The sequence below is a fragment of the Cavia porcellus genome, unplaced genomic scaffold (genome assembly GCF_034190915.1).
Source record: "Cavia porcellus strain 051 isolate PalLab524CR breed Dunkin Hartley unplaced genomic scaffold, mCavPor4.1 scaffold_16, whole genome shotgun sequence".
NCBI lineage: Eukaryota > Metazoa > Chordata > Mammalia > Rodentia > Caviidae > Cavia > Cavia porcellus.
The window spans coordinates 51323312-51344025 of NW_026947499.1; the positions used below are offsets into that span (position 1 = coordinate 51323312).

The window sequence follows — 20714 nt, forward strand, 5'->3', positions numbered from 1 at the left end:
GCAGCTGGGGGGCGCAGGGCAGCCTAGAGGAGAGCCGAGCTGTCGAACATAGACTAGGCCACAGAGAACGGAAGTGGAGACGCAGCCGGAAGTAGCAGGAATCTCAGAAGGCAGGTCTTTGACGGGATTCTGAGGTGCAGAGGAGGTGGTCGCCATGGAGTTGGGCGAGCTACTCTACAACAAGTCGGAGTACATCGAGACGGTGCGTGTGTTCAGACATCCGTTCTTCATCTTCCAAACCTGCGACCTTTTGAGGCCTGGCCTGCTGCTCCATCCTGCCCTGCCCCACTCTCCTGGGTCTCTTGGGCAGTTCCTCGGGAATTACCTAGAGACGCTTCGTGAATCTGATTTTGTTGTTTAGTCCGTGCATGGCCACTTCAGGCTTTTTAATACGTATTTCTGATTTCCTCATAGGGATAAAGTGCCTTCTGAAGGCAAGGAAAGCACTAGCTACCCTGACATTAATTATATCTTAAGAAAATCACGTCTTCAGGCTTCGGACCCATATAAAGTTTTTTTAAAAAAAATTAATGTTAACCTGTTAACATGTCCTGAAAACCAACAAGTTCTTTATATATTCAGCGCTTGAAATGTGATGAAATGTTGAAAACAGCAAGTGCGCAATAAAACTCGCAGTTTTTTCTTTGCGTTCTTGTAACTATTATAATGGTAACGTCATTATCCACATTTTAGGGTTTTAAATTGAAAAATGGAACTGGTACTTGAATCCACATCTTTGCCTGATGCCACTAAGCTACAGAGTTACCACACACTAATTCTGAATCTATTCCTAAATCTTAGTTCGCATCCTTGCTTTTAAAAATCTGTTTTAGACCTCATTCCATTTCAGTCCTTTTCTCTCCGTTTCGAGTTTTGTTTACGGAAACCTTAGCCTACAAATTCACTCATTTTTCCGTTATTTCCTTTTAGGCATCTGGGAATAAAGTTAGTCGCCAGTCAGTGTTGTGTGGAAGTCAGAACATTGTTCTCAACGGCAAGGTAGGTACAAAGACAGCCAGCTCTAGGATATGTATACCTTTGCTTGTTTTCCACTAATTGCCACATTAGCAGGGTAGATTAAATGTGTCTGGTACATATTGTTGTACATTTCCAAGTCTTTTTTTCTCCAAATTGGATTTTTTGAGTGCAAAAAAGGTCGATAAAAGGAAGTAACAGATAATATTTTTCCTTTTTATAACAAAATAAAATGCAGTAGCACTTAGAACCAAAATTATGGTACAAGCTTAGCATGGTGGCACAGCATGGCCTGTCATTGTAGCAGCTGGTTTGTTCAAATCAGAATCCCAAAAGAGTCATGGATACACTGCATTTGGTTGTTATGTCCTTTAAGTGTCTTTTAAAAATCAGTAAGAGTTTGCTTTTCTTTCACGACATTTATATATTACAGAAATAAGATTACGTCTTGTCACGTTTTTAAATTCCTGAGTTTGGTAGATTATATCTACATAGAATTGTTTAATATGGAATTTATTTTCCTCACTTCCTTATAACTAGTAGGTGGATATGGAGGCTTGATTATTTGTTTCTTGTATGTTTTTCATTTCCATTTTACTGTTGTAAATAAGGCCCATTATCTATTTTTACCTTGATCCAGTATACTCATTTAAAAGATTATTTTCCCTCCAGTCTTTCTATTTAGAGTCCAGACTGCTTCCAGAGTAATATTTCTAAAATGAAAATTCAGTTCTGTTATTCCCCAGTTAAAGTATTTTATTGGTTCCTGATAACCTATAGGAAAATAAGCCTAAGCATTTATGCTCAGTGTACACTATTCCTCATAATCTGCTGTCTTGGCAACTTTTACAGCTGCAAATCCAGATATATGCACTTAAAAAATTCCATTCATTTGTTCATATATTTTGAGAATGCCTTCTCATTACCAATATGGAGCATTTAGTCCCCCTAGATTTTTTGGTGTGTTTTTCAGCCCCTTCTACAATCTTTGGGGAAGCCAGATCTTACTCCACACAGCATAGGAGACAGAGTCCAGAAATGGAATATGAACCACAATTTAAGTGGATCCACCTTTGGGAGCATGAAGCTGGAGACAGTAGTGTTAGGAGATTAAAAAAGAAGAGAGAGAGTGGAACAGCCAGGACTATTGTTGAGCAAATGGCCAATACCCAAAGGGCAGGTGAATTGAATGAGTCTAAAAAGACTTATAAACTAAGTCCGTTACAGGCATGCTTATTAAATTTTCATCGTTGAGTTCTATTCATAGAATACTAAGGAAAAATCTTCTAATGTAGTAGAACATCTCCAGTGTCAATTTGCAATGTCATGAGAGCTGCTCTGCCTTATCCCTTTTGGCAGAATATTTGATGCTGTAGATCATAATAGTCAGTGTCCTATTATCTATCATAGGGAACTGTTGAAGCTGGGGCTACATCACATGTGGGGCTAAAACAGGGCCAGCCCTAAAAACAGAACCCAAAACAAGCCACATAAACAAGCTGTTCCAGTTCCAAGAAGGCAAGGCCCAGGCCAGTCAGGCAAACAAATTGTTCGGCAGTGGAGTTAAAATTGGTATCTTTCTCTTGAGTGTTAAATAAACGTGCTATAGTGGTTGAGCAGTTCCTTCTCTCCCATCAGGAGAGGAAGGGCTCCACCTGACCTCAGCCTTCATCTCTTTATTTTCTTAACCTCTTGCCATTCTTACCCCCAGGAATGTTTAGAGTTACAGCTGTTGCTACGGTCTATCCTTTTGGTATTATGTTTTGGTCTTTTGGTCTGCTTAGATAGGTTTTAAAAATGTGCTTTGTTTTATAGACTATTGTAATGAATGACTGTATAATCCGAGGGGATCTGGCCAATGTAAGAGTTGGACGCCATTGTGTTGTGAAGAGTCGTAGTGTTATAAGACCACCATTCAAGAAATTCAGCAAAGGGTATGTCATTTAATTACCTCGTTCCAGACTTGCTCAAGGTGCTGCTACTAATAGTAGTGTCCATGTGTTGGTTTTACCTTTTTTTTTGTACCAGGAATTGAATTCATGACCTTGTGCTTGCCAGGGAGGTGCTGTGCCACTGAGCTATATCTCTGACTTGTCTATGTGTTAAGATGTAGCATAGGCAGTTTATCTCATTGTTTGTGGCATTGAGTAAGTGTTCCCCATGAAATGACCAAAACTGTGGTGGTAATTATCTTAATCCTGTTGGTTGTTGGTTGCCAGAAACAAAATCCACTTAAGCTTGCGAAAGCAAAGGGACTTCTGATTTAACAAACACAGGCATATGGATAGACTCTTACGAGTAGGATAAGGGGCAAGGCTTCACAAGGGACTAAAACTTAAAACTAGACAGCTAGCCACAATCAAGACATCTGATACCTACTCCTCTGTCTCCAAGATTATATTGGTTCTTGTATTCTGTCCTCTGTATTTCTGGTTTCATCCTCCTATCCCTCAGATTGGCTGTATCTGTTCCCTTTGTGCATAGAGCCTACTTTGCTGCTTCAGCTATTTTTTTTTATATCACTTCTCCATTTATGCTTTGAAAAACATGCCAGTCAGAAATCTTATATTTTGTTTTGTTTTGAGACAGGGTCTGCTATGTAATTGAGGTTGGCCTTAACCTCCCTATGTAGCCCAGACTGACCTGAAACTCACAGCAATCCTTCTGCCTTAGCCTGAGTGCTGGGAGTACAGGTGTGTGCCACCACACCCAATGAGACTTTATATTTATTTCCAAAATCGTGGGAGACAGAATCTCATTGGAACAGCTTCATGAAAGTATCTACTTCTGGTCTAAATAACTAACCCAGGGGATCCAGTCAAGTTAGACCCTGTGACTCCTCAGTGGGAGTAAAGATAGTCCATAAAAGGACAAGAATAGGGCCAAATGTGGTGTACACTTGTAATTCCAGCACTCAGTGATTGGGATGGGGCTGAGGCAGGGATATTTCTGCAAATTTGAGGCCAATCTGGGCTACAAACTGAGTTCAAGACTAGCTTGAATTATGTAGTGAGATCCTATCACAAACAAACAAACAAACAGGACAAGAACTGAGGAAAACTGACCAGCATGCCTGCTGTGTGGTAATAACCCCTTTGCCTCTTCCACCTTTGCTAATTGCCCTCCTGGTTTCCACCTATGGTGCCACCTGCATTTCATCTGTTAAGTCAGTATAGTATATTTTATTGAACACCTTATGCCCACTATTGGTTATAAACTTGGTGTATAGAGTTCCTGGTCTTCAAGGTCTCAAAATCTAGTGGTAGGAACAATTACATAAACAGCTGTTATATAATGTGATACTATAATGTGGTAGCTCCTGTATAATGTGCTATCTGTCATAGATGATAACTCTGAATATAGTTAAGGAAGAAAACAGAAAAGAGAAAGTAAATCACCTAACTGTAATACCAGAGTGTAACATGCAGGAATAGTCCTACATTTCCTACAGTGAACCATATAGTCCCATATAGTGACATGGAACTAGAACAGTGATGCTGAACCTTTTAGAGACTGAGTACCCAAACTGAAATCCAAAACTTACTTATTAATTGCAAACTGTCAACACTGCATTTAAATCTGAATGCTTGGTTGCTGGGGCAGTGTGGTTCATGTACCGACAGACAGGGCTCCGTATGTCCTTTGTGTATGTGTGCCGTAAGTTTACTGCCATTGGACTACAGGCTTTCCATTACATTCAAGAATTGGATCAGAGAGTCACTGTAAATCAGTCACATGAAAATATTCACTTAGTAGCTCAAAATAGCTACTGATAGGAAAACCAGAAAACTCTGTGGTACTCTTTTTTTGTGAATTCATGATGATACTCAGCTCTCATTGTTGCTTCCACATTCTGATAGTGACATTGCATGGTTCAGGAAGAGTATCAGAAATCAGCAAAGGGTTTACTGGTAAATGGAAGGGTGAAGGGTAGATGTTACCTTTGGCTAAATATTTCTGACAGAACAGAACAGGGTGGGAAAGAACTAGTGAGCAAATAGCTACTTTAAATCAGTTCTAGTGCAGAAATTTAAAATATGACCTAATAAATATGACCATAGAATTATAGTTAATTACATTGAAGATCTTGGAGAATGGGAATGATATCAGAAGTGTGGAGAAAGCCTGTCAGCTCTTAATTATCCTTTAACTCTTGTCTTAAATAGCACTTTCAATTAAGTTTTCCTCAGGTTCCTGATCTAGGTAAAGTCTTTATATAACATACTGTCATATTCTGTCTCTGTGACACTTGTCAAAGTTGTAACCAATTCCAGTGTTATGTAGTCATTAAGTCTGTTTCTTCTCTTGATTATAAACTCATTGACAAGATTGTGTGTGTGTGTTTGTTTGTTTTCTTACCATTGTATTTCTACAGGAATATAGCATTGAGCCTGGTGCATAGTAGATGCTCTGTAAATATGGTAAATGAATAAACTGTAAGAATGTTTGGTGCTAAAAGTTACAGCTCATGAACCTGAAGTTACTACCCTGAAACACAGGGCAGATTACTAAAAATGTGATCTGTGAGCATTGTCAAAGAAAGTAGAAATGAGTAGAAATACCCATTAATTTTTGTTTGGTGCCTGCTGTTTTAGCTTTGAAGATTTTAACTCCTTTACCCTGCTTTTTCCTTGTGTATTTCTTCCAGTATTTCTGATTTTTGAGCTAGTAGTCTGGGGTTGTGAGAGGATCACCATGCCTTTGGCTAGAGATTTACTATATCATCTTCTTTGGAGAAAAAAAAAAAAAAACCATAGAAACAGCTAGTTCCAAGTTTAGATTCTTATTTTATGGTTGTGAAATGTCCACATTCTGGTAAGATTACCATGGATTTTGGCCATGCTTGGACAGTGGTTCTTTGTGTAAGTTGTTCAGCAGTATTTTGCCAGCCTAAAACAGTAAAGGCCATAGAAGGTTATTCATTTAGAAGACTAATGATCTATGTAACTTGCTAAATTTGTGTTTTCACACAGAAAGCTTTAATTAATTTAACTAGCTAAATCAATTAGCTTTTAACTAATTGTAGTTAATCTACTAAGACAATGCAATTATGTTTGATTTTGTAAGATATTCAACAATGATTCCTATTTTGGTGTCAGTTTTTCAATACAGTTTTGATTACGAACCAAAAAGTTAATAGGTTTTCTCTAGCCTGAGGATTCTTTCCTTGCTAGGAAGATTTTATTAAGATAAGATGAAAGCTAGACCTTGTGGTATGCATCTGTAATTCCAGCACCCAGCAGGCTGAGGCAGGAGGATCACTGAGTTTAAGGACCGCCTGAACTATATGTAGTGAGACCTTGTCTCAAAAAGCAAAACAAACTAAAAAAGACAAGATAAACTTGTTGAGATTATGACCTATACTGCTATAAATGTATATCACCTTGATATTGTTTTTTTACTATTGTTCATCTCTTCCCTCTCTAGTGTTGCATTTTTTCCTTTACATATTGGGGACCATGTTTTTATTGAGGAAGATTGTGTGGTCAATGCTGCTCAGATTGGTTCTTACGTTCACGTTGGCAAGAACTGTGTGATTGTAAGTATGGTGACTCAGCTGACTAATCAGCCTTATTTTCCCCTCCGCCTTTCATCCTTCATCCCTGGTATCAATGGGACTTTGCTTCTCTAACTAGAATCTAGTCTGAGACACACATCTAAAAGATACAAAACAGTTAAACATTAAGGCAGATCTAGCCATTAACATTCTCACTAAGTTATGTTCTCAGGAATCCTAACAGAAATTAAGCTTTTCATCAGTGAAACAACAAGAAATCTAGGTCTTCATTGGTAAAACAAACTATTTTTGTTTGTTGTTTCTGTTCTGAGACAGGATCTCATGATGTAATTTAGGTTGGCCTTGAACCTCTGGTGATCTGTCTGCCTGAGCCTCCTGGGTGCTAGAATTAGAGGTTTATAAATAATGCAGAGAGTAGCTTAAAGATGAAAACATAAGAAATGATAAGGAAATGGAAATGCTTATTACTATAATTTGATCAGCACATATTTTACATATGTACTGAGGTGTCATACTTTTCCCTACACATATGTTTAATGTCACATATTAAGTAAAAGGTTTTTTTATTTTATTGAAAAAAGTTAAAATAGAATTTCATAAAATAATAGGATAACAATAGTTAATACATTACATCTTGTCATCTTCAAAGCAGTTACTGAGAGTATAAGAGTATAAAAAATTCTCTAGTCAATATTAGCACTAACCTTCCTTTTTTAAAAAATTTTATTTTAAAGAAATTAAGACAAAAGAGGATAGAACAAAGCAGATCAGAACACAGCAATTCACAACAAGATAACCAGATATTAACAGTAGCTACCATAATGACTCTTTCTTTGAAACACTTGAACATACCTTCACATACAATAATGTCAAACATAACAAAATAGTATAAAACCATTCAAGAGAATGAAAGTATTACAGGGCATTCAGAACCAAAAAACAGAAAATGAACAATGGCTACTATATTATCTCATTTTCCATAAAAAATTTGTTTATACTGTCACATATATTAAAATCCAATAAGACACAGCATGATAGAACCAATGGAAACAGAAGAACAAAAGCATGGTAGGATTTGAAAGCAGGATGGTATTAAATCAGCAATGGCTGCCATAATGTCTTTGTTTTTTTCAAAATAGCTGTTCATACCATCACACATAATAAAATCAAACAACAGAATAAAACCATCCCAACTAATGAATGAAAACATTACAGGGCTTCAAAGCAATATAATGGGGAATCATGATTACCATAAAATCTTATGTACTCTTACCATTTCTTACACTAGGGAGACTATACAGTATTTATACATGTGAATTTGATTTATTTCGCTTACAAGTATGGTCTCAAGTTGTGCCCATTTATTTATAAATATCTCAATGTGATCCTTCTTTATAGCTGAATAGTACTACATTGTATAAAAATACCACAACTTTTTTATCCGTTCCTCAGTTGGTAGACACTTAGGTTGTTTCTAAGATCTGGCTATTACAAATTGTGCTGCTATAAACATGGGTGTACATATATCACACATGATGTTTTCAGTTCTTCTGGGAGTATGCCTAGAAGTGGAATACCTGGAACAAATGGGACTGAGGAATTTCCAGACTGACTTCCACAATGGTTGCACCACTAGTGCAGAAGAGTTCCTTTTTCCCTGCAGCCTCTCCAACATTTATTGTTGGTAGTTTTCTTTATCCTGGCCATTCTTTCTGGAGTGAGATGGAATCTCAGTTGGTTTTAATTTGCATTTCTCTAATGAGTAATGATGATGAACATTTTTTCACATATTTATTTGCCATTTGTATTTCTTCATCTGAGAACTGTGTACTCATCTCGGATGCCCATTTTTGGATCGGGTCTTTGAATTTCAGGCATCTGAATTTTTATGTTCTAGAGAGAAGTCCTTTGTTTGAGAGACAGTTCACTAAGATTTTTTTCCCAGTTTGTGGGTTTTGTTTTCACTATGCTGGAGATTTTTTTTGACATGCAGAAGCTCTTTAATAAGACATGGTCCCAGTTACTGATTTTGGGAAGCATTTCCCGTGCAGTTTGATTCCTGTTCGTGAATTCTCTTCCTACCCCTGTCTTCAAGATTTTTACCTAACTTGTCTTCCAACATATTTACTGTTTCTGTTTTAATATTTAGATCTTTGATCCATTTAGATTTTAATTTAGTACATGGTGCTAGGCCTGGGTCTAGTTTTAGTTTTCAGGATATGGAGAGCCAGTTTTTCCAGCACCATTTATTAAAGAGACTATCGTTCTTCCAGTGAACATGTTTGGCCCCTTTATTAAAGATAAGATGGTTGAGTGTGTTTGTAGTTGTGGTTGTATCTTCTAATCTATTCCATTGACCTTCAGATTGTTTTTATTCCAGTACCATGTTGATTTTATTATAGTAGCTTTGTAGTATAACTTTAAGTCAGGGATTGTGATGCCTCCTGCCTTGCCTTGGCTGTTTAGAATTGCTTTTGCTATTCTAGGTCTCTTTTGGTTCCAGATGAATTTTAGGAGTGATTTCTCTAGATCTATGAGGTATGGTGATGGTATTTTGATTGGGATTGCATTGAATCTGTATAACAGTTTTGGGAGAATGGCCATTTTCACAATATTTATTCTTCCTATCCATGAACAGGGGATGTCTTTCCATTTTCTGAGGTCCTCTTCGATTTCTTTTTCAGGGTATTATAATTTTCCTTGTATAGATCTTTTGCTTCTTTCATTAGATTAATTCCTAAGTATTTCATTTTTTTGGATGCTAGTGTGAAGGGTGTGGCTTCTCTTATTCTCTCTCAGTGATTTGTTGTTAGTGTATAGAAATGCTATTGGTTTTTGAGTATTGACTTTGTATCCAGCTACATTGCTGTATTTATTTATTATATCTAGGAGTCTTTCAATGGAGTTTTGGGGGTCTTCTATGTAGAGTATCATGTCGTCTGCAAATAACGATAATTTAACTTCCTCTTTTCTTGTCTTTACTCCTTTTATTTCTCTTTCTTGCCCAATTGTCGGCAAGTATTTCCAGTACTATGTTGAATATGAGCGGTGATAAGGGGCATCCTTGCTTTGTGCCTGATTTTAAGGTAGACTTTCAGTTTTTGGCCGTTTAATATGATGCTGGCTGTTGGTTTGTTGTAGATGACCTTTATCATATTGAGCTAAAGACCATCTATTCCAATTTTCTGTAAGGTTCATATCATGAGTGAGTATTGCTCCTTATCAAAAGCTTTTTCTGCATCTATAGAAATGATCGTGTGATTCCTACTTTTGGCTCTATTGATATGATGGATTACATTTATTGATTTACATATGTTGAACCATCCCTGCATGCCTAGGATGAATCCCACTTGGTCATGGTGTATAATGTTCTTGATGATTTGCTGCATCCTGTTTGCCAATATTTTATTGAAAAATTTTGCATCTATGTTCATTAGGGAGATTGACCTGGAGTTCTCTTTTTTTAGTTGGGTCTTTCTCAGGTTTTGGTACTAGAGTTATATTTGCTTCCAGGAATGACTTAGGAAAAATTGCTTCCCTTTTGATTTCATTGAAGAGTTTGAGGAGTTTCGGCATTAAGTCTTCTTTGTATTTCTTGTAGAATTCTGCAGTGAATCTGTCTTGCCTGGGCTCTTCTTTGTAGGTAAGGACTTAATTACATTTTCAGTTTCATGAAGTATTGTTTTCCATCCTTTGACTTTCAGTCTGTGAGTTTCCTTTTGGGTTAAATGGGTTTCCTGTAGACAGCATATGGTTGGATGTTGTTTCTTGATCCATTCTGCCAGTGTGTGAATTGAGGCCATTTACATTAATGGTTATAACTGTGATATATTGGTTTGTTGTTGACATGTTATCTTTCTGCTGTTGCATCTTTATCTTTCCATTCTGTTTAATTGTCTGCTTTGCTTAGTTTTTTTTTTCCTAAGTGTATCTAAACTTCTTTCAGTATTTTTTGCAGGGTTGGCTTGGTGATCATTAAGTTCTTCAGCTGTTCTTTGTCATGGAAGTATCTTACTTCTCCATCCATTTTGAAGGACAGTTTTGCAGGTTACTTCAGTCTAGGTTGGAAATCATTTCCTTTAGGATCTGAAATACTTCACTCCATGCTCTTCTTGACTTCATTATTTGTTTTGAGAAGTCTGCTGTGATTCTGATAGGCTTTCCTTTATAGGTGATCTGTCTCTTCTAACAACTTTTAATGTTCTATTTTTATGTTGGATATCTGGGATGGTGATTATTATATGTCTGGGTGTAGTTTTATTTTGGTTATGGCTATTTGGAGTTCTATATGCTTCACTAATCGTATGTCAGTTTCCATTCTCATGTTTGGGAAATTTTCAGCTATTACTTCTGTAAATAGCCTCTTGATTTCATTTGTGTTTTCCCTTTCTTTTTCATTTATCCCTATCAATCTTATGTTGTTTTTCTTTGCATCATCTTGCAGCTGTTGATTTGTTATTTCCTGATTCCTTGTTATTTTTAAAATATCTTTCCTTTCCTATTCACTGGCTACAATTTTGTCTTCAAGGTTTGAAATTCTATCTTCAGTTTCATTGAGGCGGTTATGACAACTTTCAATGGAATTTTTGATTTCCTGTATATCTCTGAATCTGCTTCATGTATTGTTTATTTCTTATGTTATTTATCCAGGAATTCTGTCTTTTTGCATTGTTCTTCTAATTTTTTAACTGTGTCTTCTTTAGATGTGTTCAGCATTTCTTTCATTACTTTTATCATTTCTTCTTTTACCTGGGAGATTATTTCTAATTTGAGTTCCTTTATAGCTTTATGGAGTTGCTTCTTTATTTCACTTGCTATCATTTCAGGCATTTCAGGTATATGGCTTGTATTTTCTTCTATGTGCATGACTCCTGGGCTTTCTTGGAATGGGCTGGAGGTTTGAGTTTGCATTTTGGTCTTTTGATGTCATTTTCCTATATTTCCAGCGATGTTCCAAAGCTTCCCCCGAGCATGTTGGAAATTGCCTCCTATGCCCTCAGCTCCTGGGACTGAATGGAGGTTGCTGAGCGTGACCCAGTCAGGCCTGCAGGACCTCCCGTGCCACCTCCAGTGTTAAGGAAGCTGGGCGGGCTTGTAACTGCTGTGGGTGATGGTCCAAAGCTCTTCCCAGGCTAGCATAAAACTTAAAGGTCGCTGGGCATGTTCTAGTCAGGCTATCAAAACCTCCAGAGCCTAGTCCAGTGTTTCAGGAAGCTGGGTGGGCACTTAACCACAGGTAGCGATGGTCTTAAACTCTCCCCCAGCCAGCACCATGCACTGGAATTCTTAACCTGCCTTTTCAATGAACTAAGAGATACTAATAGTGTGACTAGATTACATTTACCCCCCTTTTCTCTTCTTTCTTTTCCTCTTTTTCCTCATCCTAGTTCCATTTTCCTTTTAAAGAATTTTTTCCCATTTGACAATATCTGTTGTACATTTTAGACTTTATATACTGTTTCAGTTTCTCATACCAGAGACACAATATGATGTTTACATATGTGAATCTGATTTAAGGATAAATGTCTTAAAAAGGTGAAAGAGAGCAAGGAAAATCTCAATCTGTTTGCCAGTAGCTAGGCTTCCAAACCACATCTATGTTTTTCTGGCATGTTCCTTAGCAAAGTAAAGACATCATCATAGCAGCCTTGGGCTATAACCCTGTCTTTTATCCTCAGAGCAAAATGTCTGAAAGGTCAAAATCCAAATTCTGTCCCCAGTGCTTAGGGAATGCTAGTCCTATCATCAGCTGCTCTGTTTTTTTGTGCTACTTTTCAGTTCATTGGTTCATGACCTGACTAATATTTTATATTGACAATAATTGCTGAGTCTTGACAAATTCTCAAATAATCTCAGGAAAAATTGGTTTTAGAATTTTAGAATCTCAGAGCTAGTGGGAACTCTTCAAGTCTTTTCTTTTTTTTTTTTTTTTTTTTTCTTCAAGTCTTTTCAACTCTCCTCATGACATACTTGTGAATGCTCCTGCAGGGTCATAATGGGATAGTCTACTGCTTGGATGGGGAAGGTGTAGGTGGGTTTTTTGTTGTTGTTTTTTGGTACTGGAGATTGAACTCATGACCTTACGCTTGCCAGGTGGGCACTTACACCACTGAGCTGAATTCCTGACCCAAGGGAAGGTGTAGGTGTTAATCAGATTATTCACATGTGTGAAGGCAAAGCTTAACAAACAGTGTTAATAGGACACTATGATTGTGCTATGAGTTTTATATTTGTCATTTCTAATATTGACAACCTCCTGATAGGTTTGATTTTTTTGTCATATCACAGATGAGGAAACCAAGCTCAGAGATAACTAATTTACTTACATAAAGATATATATAGATAACTATATAGGGAGGTGTAGGTAATACTAGCAACCTGACTACAGTTTTTGATTCATCTTTGGAACGTTCTCTGGTGGAGAATAAAGAAGTGGTTTTAGCATTTTACTTCTTTAGTTACTTCCATTCCATTTATGCTTAAGAAATACATGTGTTTTTTATATTGCTGCTACTAAGCACTCAGAATGCTTCTGAAACCCAGTTAACCATTATTTCTCTAAGTGGACAGAATGGCCAAATAGTGGACAAAGCAGGTACCTGTCTATGGGCTGTTTGGTGGCTGGTGATAACCCCATGAGAAGATTCTTTCCCACCATTCTTTTCCATGGTTCTGTATATACCAATCTCTTCATGGGATTGAATCATCCCTTTTTCAGTGCATTTGGTTTTCTTCTTCCATGCCCTATATATTTATGATGAATTAGGACAAAAATCTTAATAAATGTTAATTTAGAACTCCCCAGGGGAAGAAGCCAGTTGCTGTATCTTTGAAATAACCCCCAGCAGATAATTTACGGAAGAGAATCTTCAAAAGAGGAATGAAGAGCTGTACTTAAAACTTGCCTATGAGCTAAAGATGTTGCAAAGTATTGCCAATGCTATTATTTTCTGACTGCAGACAGCTTAGCACTTGAGAAATTTAGACCTGGAAGGTACAACCTTTTGTAAATACTCATTTGGCAATCTGCCTTTTCCTGGAAATACATATAATTTGGGTATTTAATAATAGTAGAAAGTTTGAACACAATGAAGTCTAAGTCTCTTCAGATTCTATGGTAGAATTTTAGTTGTGCATAGGTTAGCATTATCCTGGTATTTGTATAAATGTCCATGTTCTCAGTCAAGTGTATTTTGTCAGATTCTTTTTTTTTTTTTTTTAACCAGAACACAAGTGAACTTTCAGTCTCTGGTGTTGTAAACATAATGAAGACCAGAACTGTCATTAACTTAGTCTGAAGCACAACTTTTAACTGCATACATAAGCCTGTCTTTTTCTTTAATCCATCAAACAGATGACATTATTTCTTGCTCTCAAAATGCTGTGGATCATGACAGAACGAAACATGGTAACAGCAAATAAAAGCCAAGCATAAGGTTCAGTCAGCTCAAATGTTCAAGTAACTGTTCCTTTCTTATGGGCGAACAAACAAACTAATAATTTCATATACAGATGAATTTGTCAAGACTTTTCTAGGTGGAACTGACAAAAGAGCAAACAAAGTTTAGACTAGTAGGAACAAAATTAATGTATTAGCTAATATAAGCCAAAAATACAGACATGAATCATAATTTTGTGCGCAAATGGCTCCAGGGGTTCAACTGATATCATGAGAATTAGTCTTCCTGTCTTTTCTCTTTCCTCTGGAAGTTTCACTTCATGTTCAAGAAGTTCTTCCTTTGTGGAAATGGGATGGCTATTCCAAGCTTTCATCCTTCTGGAAAGTGTAATGGAAAACAATGCTTTCCCCAGTAGGCTTATCAGAAGCTCTGAGGTTGAGGTTCATTAAGCCAAATAGGTTCATATACCAGTTCCCTAAAGCAGGAACTGTGGTTAGGCTTGGAGTTTGGTGTGTAAGCTGGGGGTGAAACACATGGACTAAGATGGAAGTAAGAGTGGTTCCCAAGGAAAGTAGAGCTTTTCTTTTCAGGAGAAAAGTGCAACACAGTACATATTCACTAAGTCAAATAAGAGGTAAAATTGTACAGAACTCTCGGAGGACCATAGTTTTTATAGTCTCTGATGCCTAAGATGATTTATATTGTTCCAAGCATGCACGCCTCACCCAAGGTATATGCATGCAATACTCTCTTCAGCCCTTTCCTCCTCCTTGTAAGTTATCTTAAACAGGTGATTGTGATTTAAGACTGCTATTACTGTCTGTGGCTATTACATATCAGGAATGGAGAACATAGTCTGCTGCCTTTTATACAGACTAGACAGGCTTTGCTCCTATTTTCCGATCTACTTTTTATTGAAAAGATTTTCATTTCAGGGGCGCCGATGTGTACTGAAAGATTGTTGCAAAATTCTTGACAATACAGTATTACCTCCAGAAACTGTGGTACCACCATTCACTGTCTTCTCAGGCTGCCCAGGTAATCTTGGTGATTATATTTTATTTTATCTTATTTATTTATTTTTGACACAGGGTCTTGCTACATAGTTCAGACTGGTCTTGAACTCACCATATAGCCCTTGAACTCAAGGCAGTCCTTCTGCCTCAGTCTCTAGAGTACTGGGATTACAAGCATGCACCACTATGCCCATTTATTTTTTATTTATTTTTTGCTATGCCCATTTATTATTTTTATTTTAGTCTTCTCAAAATTTTGTCTTTTTTTCCATCACAAAAGGAATGCATGCAATTACTATGTCTGATAAGATAATGCAAATTTAAAAATTCTCCAGTTAAAAGGTGCCTAGAAATCCTATCTAAAATATGACAAGTTTATTTTTTTAAATACAGAAAGGTTTACAAAACTATAAGGAAATTATTGGTCATGGTGGCATACACTTGTAAACCCATCACTTGGGAGGCTGGAATAGGAGGACTAATAGTTTGAGGCCAGCCAGAACTATATAGTGAAATTAGTTAAAAAAAAAAAATCCAAGATCAAAAACAAAAAGGAAACTAAACCTAAAGTATAAGATTGTAGGAGTTGATCCTGTCTTCCTAACAGAGAGGTTTAGGATATGAAACTCACCTGGGGACAGGAGATAAGCCCCAGCCTCTAGATCTAAAAAGATCTTTTTAGATAATTTTTTACTATGGGTTTACCCTCACGTTAGTTGTTGGTTTGAATCGAATCTTCTTGAAAGGCTCAGGAATCCCCAAGCTGAAAAGTTAGCATAGAACATGATCTCAGTCCAGTGATACCCTTAGACTGAGGAGAAAATGCATGACTCTCAACCTTGATTGAAAAATATGCACAGATTGAGTCCTATGATCTCAGAGTTCAAAATTATAAAACGTGTGAGGAAACAAAAATTAGTATTTGCTCATCCCAGGAGATTTAGAAAACACTAAAAAATGGAAGAAAACCTCAGTCTTTCCCGCCCCAATCCCAAGACAGTCTCTTCTCCATAGTGTTTTTTAGTTTGTTTTGAGACTGGGACTCATTGTATAGTTCAGGCCATCCTTGAATTTGTAGTGATCTTCCTGGCTCAGCTTCATAAGTTCTGGTATCACACATCCAGCTTCCCCATAGTGTCTTACACATTTGAAATCATGTAGCATATACAGAGGCATATCATAAATTCACAGTTGGAGGATGATGTAAAGAGAAAGACATGACAGTACATGGAGTCAATGCAATGGGTAGTTAGTTGCTTTTCCAATTTAAAAAAATCTAACCATTCAGATCATTGACTGTGAATTTCATAGAGGTACAAAGTCATTACTTAGGTTCTTTGGGGGGACAGTTTGCTATTTTGCCATGTTTTGGATCTCAGCTTCTGCAGAGAGACTCTTGTTTAGTAATCCTCCCCTGTTGGGGGTCCCACTGTGATAGCTATTCTTAACAAATGATGGATCAGAGCAGCCCCAGTTGTTGTTTTCAGTGAATACCAGACAGACATCTGATCTGAAGTAAGAAAGATATTGCCAGAGAAATATCTTACTCTTTTTAAAATTTATTTAAGTTCCTCAGTGTGAACTTCTTATAATCATTGAAAAATTGCTAACACAAGGCAAGGAAGCCTTGCTGGTTATTTCAAATTCAAATAATAACATTGTTTTTGGAAGTTTTCATAGGGGATTCAAGCTGCACAAGACATCCATGTACATGAGGAAACTGAGACTTAAGAGGTTGTGTGGAGTCAGGGCTAATTGGGATAGCCTTGACTTTCTTGTAAGATCCCTTATTTAGAGTCTTAGTCCCTTTTGTACTGTGACTGGGTGCTTCCCTTGATTCTCCTATGTAGTTTCAAAGAGAAATGCCAACCCTCTGGATATGAATTGGCAGCTTCCATCTTTCAAACTGAGACTTAGTGTTACAGGAGAACTGGCATGTTTTTGGAAGACCTTTGAAGGATAAAACTGAGTTATAGAGTAAAATGAAAGGGTAACCAGCCACAACAGCACTGGTTCAGGAGCCAAGAACTCCATTACCTATAGGAGTCAGGCAGATGACTGAAGTAATAACCCTTCATAACTGCTTAATACCAGTCTGATAGCATGAGATAATCTGATATCTTATGAGGAGCTAAACGTTAGAATTTTTATGTGATATTTTTGTATTGTAAAACATTTCTACTAATTTAAAAAAATTAAATATCATATAAGACCAAACATGTTTGCAAGTCAAACAGAATAATTTTCAGAAAATTTGTTATTTTTTAGACCTATTTTTCTTTTGTGTCAGTTATTTTGTATGTTTTCATGTAAATACATGTGTGTTTTGTATGTGAATCTACAGGTATGTGGGTATATGTTTGTATGTACAACATGGATATATGAAACTGTTTATAGTTAGAATCACACTCTGTATACGATTGTCTATACTGTTCTAAAACTGGCTTTCTTTGATTAACAAGTTCCTTGGGTGTCTTGTCAAATGTTTAGAGATCCACCTTGTTGCTTTTACTGGTTGCAGGTTTTTCACTGCATGGATATACCATGATGTATCTAGTTAGTCCACTAGTATAATGAATTGTTAGAAATTGTACCTAGTTTTTCACTGTTAGAAACTTTTGTTTCATTGACATTCTTGTTCATATATAGTGCAATTGAGCAGATTTATTGCTAAGATAAGTTAGTTATTTATTTATGGTTTTTTTGAGACAGGGTCTTACATGTAGTTCAGGCTGGCCTTGAACTCACTTGTAACCCAGGCTGACCTCTCTTGCCTTAGTCTCCCGATTGTACAATTACAGGTATACACCACCATGCCTGGCCATTTTTAGAGGTTCAGTTGTCAGGCCACAGAGCATTAACTTTGAAAGTTTTACTGTTTCTAAAGTGCCCTTCAAAGCCGTTCTATGAGTGTGCTTGGTACCTAAGAATACCTCTTTTCTGGAAGTTCTTTTTAATAGGAGAATAACAGTGATTGATACATTGCATTTTGTTTTCTTTAAATTCATTACTTAGAATACAAGCTATAGGCATTTGTCCAAACAATATTATTTAGAATACAAGCTATAGGCATTTGTCCAAACAATATTATTTAGAATACAAGCTATAGGCAGTTGTCCAAACAATATTAGCACAAATTTTTCTTTTCAATGAATTAAGAAAAATTAGCAGTGTAACTATCTTAACTATCTTGGATAGGTAGATAGATAGATAGATAGATAAATTTGCTTTTCCCTTTCTTCTTTCCTTCCCTTGGAAGTTGGTACTTGTGATTACTTCATCAATTTGTCTTTCTGTAGGACGTTTTTGTGTTTTGTTTGATTTATCTCTTATCTAGTGAGGTTAGATCTTGGGGTTAGTTTCACTGTACAAATTGCATGACAGTTTCTTATCTCATGTGTGAGGATAAAGCTGGCTTGATGGAGATCACACTAGAATCTTGGAGGTAGATAAATCCTCATCTGGAATAGCCTCTGAAGCAGAGATGCTTTAAATCTTCAGATGTCCTTTTTTTTTAGTGATACTGGGGATTAGACTGAAAGCCTTTGCATTGAGCTATATATCTTCAGTGCTTTTTTATTTTGACACATGGTCTCACTGAGTTTTCCCAGGCTAGGAGTGAATTTATGATCCTCTTGCTTTAGCCTTCTAGAGTGCTACCACACCTGGTTCTGAGTTCTTTTATCTGGAATATATTTCTTCATTTGCAGAACTATAATATTTGTCTCCTCAACCTTGTCACATATTCATATCATTCAGAACATTAAGGAGAGTAGTACATAGAGTATGATTGTAACTATAAACATATATTCATGTTACATATACAATATGATCAGTAAGCCAACTGTGGTAGCATACTCCTGTAATCCCAATACTCGGGACACTAAGGTAGGAAGATCATTGCAAGTTTGAGAGCAGCCTGGGCTACAAAAGTGAGTTCAAGGCCAGCCTGAACTATATAGCAAGACCCTGTCTCAAAAATACCAAAAAACTCCCCAAAACCAAAAAACATATGATCAGTAGACTACTCTATCAGTACTGAAGATGGGAAACCTAACAATTAGATAAAACCAGAAGTAGAAGTCTCTAGCAATTTGAATAGAAGTCAGAACTGTGGACTTCTCTGACTAGGTTTCTTTTGTCCTTAGGACTCTTCTCAGGGGAGCTCCCTGAGTGTACTCAGGAACTGATGATCGACGTCACCAAGAGCTACTACCAGAAGTTTCTGCCTCTGACACAAGTGTAGTGAGACTGCTACAAGTCCTGAATTTGCTTGAGCTCTAAGCTGAACTTGGGGACAGTGTGAGTGGTTAACATCTAAGAGTTCTTGTATGTTTGACAATTTCCAACTTCCTTTCCTTTTTAATTTAGAATTTTTCAATCCTTGAAGGCTCTAAGCTCTTAAGAATTTAAGAGAATGCATGGAGAAGTTACTTCACGTGCTATGCTTACATCTTATCTATTAACAGTCATGTTGTACCACTATCTGTTCCCAGCACTCCAGCCCCTGGTCCCACAGATGGCAGGAGCTTGTCTGAAATGGGCCTGCTGAGCAGCAGCATTTGCCCAGGATGGAAGTTATGTGGCTGGTGTACAGCTTAGAGCAATGCAGCACCCCCACTGTGCACCCCCTTACACAGATAGCTCCCAGCTTTCCTCCTGCGGCTGACACATTTGTCAGTGGCCACAATTGCAATAAATTGCAGTTGCTCATAATTCTTGAGAAAGTTGTTTGTGACTTCAGAGTCCAAATTTCTATGGCTACTAAAACTGAAAGGAGGATAGTTAGTGTATTTCATCTTCCCAGAATGACCTTAGCTGTTCTAAGGTGGTTAATAAAGGATTTTCTAGTACTCTTTTTTAAGACTTTTGACTTCACTAAAAGATGAGACCGCATCTTAGATTTTGCATATGCAAAGTTCCAGGTTGCAGTCTCCCCTGTGACTCTTACTAGTCAGCCGGTCACTTCTTTTTTTCTTCTTCTTCTTTTTTTTGTCTTTTTCCTTTTTATTGGTACCGGGGATTGAACTCACGACTGCCTGCTTTCAAGGCAAGCGCTTATGCCGCTGAGCTAAACCCCCAGCCCCAGCCAGTCACTTCTTGCCCAAGGTATTTGTCTTATGTCACTAAAGGTGAAGCATTTGTGACCACATACTTTCCAGTCTGGAACCACTGAACCCATTCTGAGTTTGCCAGGATCCCAAAGTGCAGACAAAAATATCTATACTTGAGTCTAATCATATAGATGCATGAGGGACTCTTAAAATTGTCTTGTAGGCACTGAGGTCAAAGAATAAGTGACTTTTCCAGGGTTTTTTCCTCTGGCTGACAGCACAAATTAGCTCTTTCTGGTTCTCACTGACCTCTCATTTTAAGAGGAAGATTGAGAAGTGAGAGGCTGAGAGGATTGCCCTCCTTTGTGCTGTGATCTACTGTAAGTGAGTAAAGCAGAAGTTTAGCCTTGAATGGTGGAACCAAGCTGGAGCCATCTTGACTTAATATGCAGGTGTGGGATGTGCAGAAACAGCTGTGTGTAATGATTTGTACTCATTTAGTTTAAAACTCCCCTCTGGTGTGTCATTTTTTCATGTTTGTAAATTAAAAAATTGACACATGAAACATATTGTTTGAAGGTGATCACTCTCCACTTGTAGTAATGGTCTCTGTTATTGCTCAGACACTCCACCATGTGCCTTGTGTAGTGCTGTAGGCTTTCATTAATTGGCTTGCTTATTTCTTGCACTGTCTGGATGTTATTCCTGTGTTAAACATGAGAAAAATCAAAAGACAGTAAATAGCTTGATC

General features: G+C 37.2%; 1 protein-coding gene across 1 annotated transcript; it reads left to right on the plus strand.

Moving 5' to 3' along the window:
• The first annotated feature begins 18 nt into the window (after window positions 1-18).
• Window positions 19-20528, plus strand: Dctn5 (dynactin subunit 5). Its single transcript, XM_003477819.5, has 6 exons — window positions 19-202; window positions 931-999; window positions 2791-2909; window positions 6403-6514; window positions 14829-14931; window positions 19058-20528. The coding sequence occupies exons 1-6, from the start codon at window positions 155-157 to the stop codon at window positions 19153-19155; spliced, it is 549 nt and encodes a 182-aa protein (XP_003477867.1). The 5' UTR covers window positions 19-154; the 3' UTR covers window positions 19156-20528.
• Window positions 20529-20714: the final 186 nt, after the last annotated feature.

Bases quoted from the DNA above. Each gene is read 5' to 3' on its own strand.
- Dctn5 (XM_003477819.5), top strand. From the start codon at position 155: ATGGAGTTGGGCGAGCTACTCTACAACAAGTCGGAGTACATCGAGACG. The intron at 2,910-6,402 runs GTATGTCATTTA...TTCCCTCTCTAG, and splicing joins TTCAAGAAATTCAGCAAAGG to TGTTGCATTTTTTCCTTTAC. The intron at 14,932-19,057 runs GTAATCTTGGTG...TTTTGTCCTTAG, and splicing joins TGTCTTCTCAGGCTGCCCAG to GACTCTTCTCAGGGGAGCTC.